We start from the raw sequence: 6,000 nt of genomic DNA, 5'->3' as shown, positions 1-6,000 counted from the left end.
GCAGGAACTAACCCCACATGATTTGAGGAGTCAAATCACACACTCTCGATCTGCAGACTCATGGTGTTTGACGTCACCCAAGCCCTGCTTTGACTCTAACACAAATTGCTCGCCCGGTATAGAGCGCTGCTTTCTTATTTTACCCACGCGAGATCTGCACATTACATTCAATTCCTTTTTACACTAAAGAAACACGAATGAGATGAGAAGTGTTTATTATTATCGTTCAGTGGACTAACTAAACTCCACGAAAGAAAAACATGTTGGGGGCAGTACTGGGGGGGGGGGGGGGGGGGGGGGGATGGATAAAAAAATGAGAAAGTGCAGCTCTTCCTGTTATGCATGCGTGTTGGTCTGTGATAAGGAGCGAGTCATGAGCAGGAAATCCGTCAAAGGGCAACATTACAACCGACTTCGAAACCTCAGAACGCTGATACAGTCAGCGGAGAGTGGAGCAATCAGGCAGTAGCATGCGAAATGGCAGACGTGGTGGAGAACAGCACCGACCAGTCCTCGAGCAGCCAGACTGGGACACACTCCTGGGACGTCGAGGGGCTGACGGAGGGTTCGTCCGATGGGAGGATGACCTTTGACGATACTGGCTTCTCTTCCGTCCTCCAGGGTGGCCTGGAGGGCCTCCGGCTGGAGAGGTCCCTGACAGATGTGGTGCTGTGTGTGGAAGACAGGGAGTTCTCCTGCCATCGGGTGGTCCTGGCAGCTGCTAGCAGTTACTTCAGGTAGGCCAAAAGAGAGCCGGCTGAATCCTCTGTTCCTGCGTCTTAAGTGCTGACGCCAATGGCGGATCTGTGGTGTTTCACGATGGAAAATCGGCGTCATATCCGCACCAATTCCGCTACCGGTGAGGGGCTAGCACCGGCGCCGCCTGAAACACCCGCGGAACGCGCTAAAATGGTGGGAGGATCACCGGGTCCTTTCTGAACATGCGCAGGGCTGCAAGCTGCGGGTACGCTATACCCCCCACACACGCACCGATTGCCCCCGTCAAGTTGGCTCTGGCTATGCTGGACTGCATGGCCATCCAGCCCGACCCCACAGGCCACCTCCTATCGATCCCCCACTACTCCCCCTAGCCCTGGCAGAAACCCCCCCCCCCGGCCAGCATCACGGCTCTCAGCGGAGTATGGCGCTGCTGGACACTGTCTGTATGCCCTCTCTCCCTCTCTGCAGCTGCCAAGCCAGGTTCACAACCGCTGAGACTAAACGTGGCCTGCGCCGCCGGGAACTCGGCCTATCGGAGGCAGCTTGATATTCAAACGCGGTTGTGACTGTGCGTGGCGTGCGTCTCGATAACGTTGAGGTGGCGGAGAATCACGACCCGGCGTCAAATTGGCACCTGCCACAATTTCGGCGTCGGGAGCCATTCTTCGCCCGATTGCCGTTCCCGATTTTGGAATAGGACAACAGAGAATCCCGGCCAGCATCTTTCCTTTGTTAACATGCTGGAAACCTTCGATATTTCCTGCGTCCAGCTTTTGGTAACCGTGCCTTCAGCTGTCTCGGCCCTAAATTGCTCCCTAGACCCCTTTTGACTCTCCACCTTTCTCCTTTGGGAGGCTCCTTTAGACGTCTTTCGCTAAGCCCTTGGGAACTTGCCATAATATCTCCTTCTGTGGCTCAGTGTTAAATTTGTGTTTGATAATCATCCTGCAAATAGCCTTGGGGATGTTTGAACTCGGTTGGAGGCACTAGATAAATTCAAGTTGCTGATATTCAGTTGAGTTGAGCTGTTCTGCAGGTGTTCCCGAGCAGTCCCTTCTTTGAGCTGGAGTCTGCTGACTGAAGATAAACAAATATTCAATAACAATCCCCCAGATCCTCACTGTTGTGTGGCCAACTCCTTTATTCAATGAAATTCTGTACCCATCCTTCCGTTCACTGTTCTGATGCTGGTAAATAAGGATTGCGTCAGCTAGTTGTTCCTGATGTCTCAATGTGGTTTCCTCTTGCTGGCTGTAACTATTATGGCAGAACATTGGGGAGAAGCGAGGAGTGAGATTTATGAGCAAACACGGTCAATCTCCTGGCTCTAGAACAGGCAACCCCAAGTGGAAAATCTTCAGGCTACTAAGAAAATAAACCTATTTTATTTTTCTTTCACTTGTTTGTTGGCTTTCATTTATCAGCTGTGGAAATATTTGAAATGTGAAGCGGTTGGGTCATAGGGTGACTGGGAAGTGGGAGATGTGATGAAACCTCCAGTAATACGGCCAAGTAAAGCTGGCAACCCAAAGTGCGAGGCGTACCACATACCCGTGTAAATGTGCAAAGGAGTGTGGCATGTGAAGTATGTCAAAATAAATGTGTTTCACTGCAGACTACAGGCTCACGTTTTTCCATCAGATGTATTATGTTCTGCCTTAGTTTTAAATTGATAAAGAAAGAAACTATATAAAAACTTCTGTATCACCTGAGCTTTCAGAAGCACGTGATAGCTGAGTGACTTTCTAAATAGTCAGTGTTGGTCGGTAAGAAAATGAAGCAGCCAATTCACGTGCAGGAAGGCAGCGATGAGAGATAATGTCCTCTTCTCTCACTTTCACGAGAGTAATTTTGATTTTACGAGGTAGTGTGAAATGGACAATATTTATTCTGGCACCCGCTGTACATTTCTCCCAAATTTCATGTTCAGGAAGAGGTGAAAAACAGGGGACTGAAGTCAACAGTATTACACCAAAGTTGAACCGACCCTCTTGTCATGATATGCAGACATGCAGATAATGATATACAGACAGGCAGAGACAGGCAGCTAATGGACACAGAGAACAGGACATGACCAATGAGCAGGCAGGACACTCAGGGGTGGTATCTCACTATAAAAGGCACGAGGCGCTCACACTCTGCCTCTATCCACTGATGAACATTTACAGAGTGAGTCAGGGTGTATGTACAGTATCACACCTCCAGCACGTAGCTCAGAGCTCGTCTGGTTCAGTCAGACAGAGTAACCACACTTAGGTTAACAGAGAGTCAAAGAGAACTGTGCTAACTGTGCTAAAAGCAAATTACTGCGGATGCTGTAATCTGAAACGAAAGGGAAAATGCGGGAAAATATCAGCAAGTCTAGCAGCATCTTTAGGGAGAGAAAAGAGCTAAGTTTCGAGTCCGCTGACTCTTTGTCAAAGCTTTGACAAAGAGTCGTTGGACTCAAAACGTTAGCTCCTTTCCCTCCCTACAGATGCTGCCAGACTTGCTGAGATTTTCCAGCATTTTCCCTTTTGTTTGAGCTAACTGTGCTACTGGTTCAATAAATCAAATTGAACTAACTTCAAGGTCTGGAGTATCTTTTGGTTAAAGCTGCATCCAGTTGCAGCCTGTGTTATCCCAGAGTACATAACACGACACCTCTTAGATTTGATTGAGGGATTAACGTTGGCCAGGACACCAGGAAAGATAGAAACTCTGACAATGCAGCACTTTCCCTCAGTACTGCGCTTTGACACCAGGCATGGTTACATGCACAAGCCTGGATTGGGGGTCTGAAGAAGAATCATGTGACAAGAAACGTTCTGTGGGATTTTCCGGTCTCGTCCATTGCCGCCCCAAGTGAGAACGGAGAATTTGGCGTCCCAGCCAAAACTCTATTCACTTTCAGCGGGACTGGAGAATCCCAGCCGCAAGTGAGGTGGGAGAATCCTGGCCCTTAACTCTGGGTTCTGTCTCCACAGATGCTGCCAGACATGCTGAGTTTTTCCAGCATTTTCTGCTCTTGTTTCAGATTTCCAGCATCTGCAGTATTTTGCTTTTATTGAACCCATTATTGTCTGAGCTGGAGACACTAACTCTCTTTATACCTGCCACTCCCAGCAGACAGTTGTGGGGAGAGTGACAACTGGGCGAGTGATTTCCTGCGGGTAAACTGTTTGGGAGAGAGACTCCCCGTGGATCATTCTCTGGGGAAGAGTAACTGACGTATGGCACCAACTGGCTAGACCAAAAGTAACGGACCGGATCGATCTCGCCGTGAGGCTTGTGGAGTACGAGCTCTACCGCTGAGGGGTGTCATGAGAATGTCGCTTTGAGAAATGTTTGACTGCTCATGTTACTGCAGTGATGTCAGAGTGTGGGTGGAGCTGAGCTCTGGCTCTGCTTTTTAGTTTCACTTTGAGAAAAGCCTGGGTGTGTCTCTGTCTTTTTGGTTTCGTTTTCAGGGTTGGAGCTGAAGCCAGACAAAGCAGCTGCACTGCTGTTCTCTCTACCATGAAAAGACTATCTCTTGATCATTTGGTGAATTTAGAATTATAAATGTTTTCAGTAGCGACTTTAACCTGATGTGCTTCTGTTAAAGGTTACGTTGTTTGTAAGTCTTCTGGATGTTAAAAGGACAGCGTAAGCATTACTTAGTGTTGTATTCTTGGGGGTTGTATTTGAATTGATGGTTGCTGAGATGTTCACTGTATGTTTTAAAAGGTTAACTTGAGTTCATAGAATAAACATTGTTTTGCTTTAAAAAATTCTTTTTCATTTCTGCTGTACCACACCTGTAGAGTGGGCTGTGTGCTCCCCATACTACAATCTAGTAAACGTTGTGGGTCAGATGAACTCCATGATACACTTTGGGGTTCTCTAAACCCTGGCCCATAACAGGGGGCAAACGCACCGCAGCGGGGATTGTTAATTCTCCAAGATAAAAGCCAGCCCAAGCGGGACCTGGGATGGTTCCGGCTGGGACTTGGAGTGTTGCTTTTGTTGTATTTCCTCACTGTGAGTAAGAAATAAATTACTTTTGACTTATCTTTTAGGGGCTTCTCATCGACTACAATAATCTGTTTTAATGATATTGGCCAGGATATGAGAGAACTCCTCTGCTCCTTTTCCACTCAGGGTCTTGTATGCCTAGCCAAGAAGCTTATCGCCTCATTTAAGAGACAGCAACTCCGACAGTGCTGCGCTGAAGTGCCAGCCCAGGCGACGCGCTCAAGTCTCTGGAGTGCTTGAGCCTACAACCTTTAGACATATAGGCAAGGGAGTCACCTCAGGATCATGGCTTACACCTAAGCTCATAAGAAATAGGAGCAGGAGTAGGCCACTTGGCCTCGCAAGCCGCTCCACCATGCCATAATATAATCGCTGATCCGATGGTGACCATAACTTCATCCTGCCTGTCCCCCCTAACCCTTGACCATCTTGTCAATCAGAAATGTGCCCAACTCTGCCTTTAATCCATTCAACGACTCAGCCTCCACTGCTCTCCGTGGAGGAGAATCCCAAACACTAACGATCCTCTGAGAAAATAAATTACTCATCATCTCCCTGTTAAATGGGAGACACCTTCTGGGGAATTATTTGTCGGCGGGATTCTCCGCTCCACCTGCAGTGCACCCACACCCGGGGGGGGGGTTCCCGATGGCGTGGAGTGGCCACAATGGGACGATCCCGCTGCCAGCGAGGGCCCGCAGCGCAGGAAAACGTGGCCGGCAGATTGAAGAATCGTCTTTTATTTTTAAACGGTGCCTCCTAGTTCGAGAATCCCCCATGAGAGGAAATATCGGCCAGGATGTTCCTGTCCCGCCGTAGCCGGACCCGCAGGCCAGCCGAAAGTTATTGACTTTATCAGCAGGCTCACGTTTTGTGATTCAGGTACACGTGCACCCAGATGCCTCTGCACTACAGCTTTTTACAGCCATTTTTAAAATTCTTTCATGGGATGTGGGCTTCGCTGGCTGGGCCAGCATTTATTGCCAATCTCTAATTGCCCTTGAGAGGGTGGTAGTGAGCTGCATTCCACATGGAGTGGGTACTCTCACATTGCTGTTATGGAGGGAACGGCGATATATTTCCAAGTCGGGATTGTGTTTGTGTCTTGGAGGGGAAGTGATGGCATTCATGTGTGTCTGCTGCCCTTGTCTTTCTTTTAAAAAAAATGTTTTTATTGGCTTTTTGTCATTTTACATCCGTGCGTACGGAACACAATATGAAGAGCATGGTCATTCCGATAGCAGATACAGCACATCACAATAATCCAATCCTAATCTACCATGC

General features: G+C 48.4%; 1 protein-coding gene across 1 annotated transcript in view; it reads left to right on the top strand.

The window, feature by feature from the left end:
* The first annotated feature begins 365 nt into the window (after positions 1-365).
* Positions 366-6,000, top strand: part of klhl6 (kelch-like family member 6) — a 66,322-nt gene continuing 60,687 nt past the window's right edge. Inside the window, exon 1 of the mRNA XM_038816055.1 lies at positions 366-737. Coding sequence (XP_038671983.1) covers positions 478-737 — 260 coding nt within the window. The 5' untranslated portion in view covers positions 366-477. The remainder of the gene's footprint in view (positions 738-6,000) is intronic.

This window comes from Scyliorhinus canicula, chromosome 13 (assembly GCF_902713615.1).
Source record: "Scyliorhinus canicula chromosome 13, sScyCan1.1, whole genome shotgun sequence".
NCBI lineage: Eukaryota > Metazoa > Chordata > Chondrichthyes > Carcharhiniformes > Scyliorhinidae > Scyliorhinus > Scyliorhinus canicula.
This window is presented reverse-complemented; position numbering and strand designations above follow the sequence as displayed.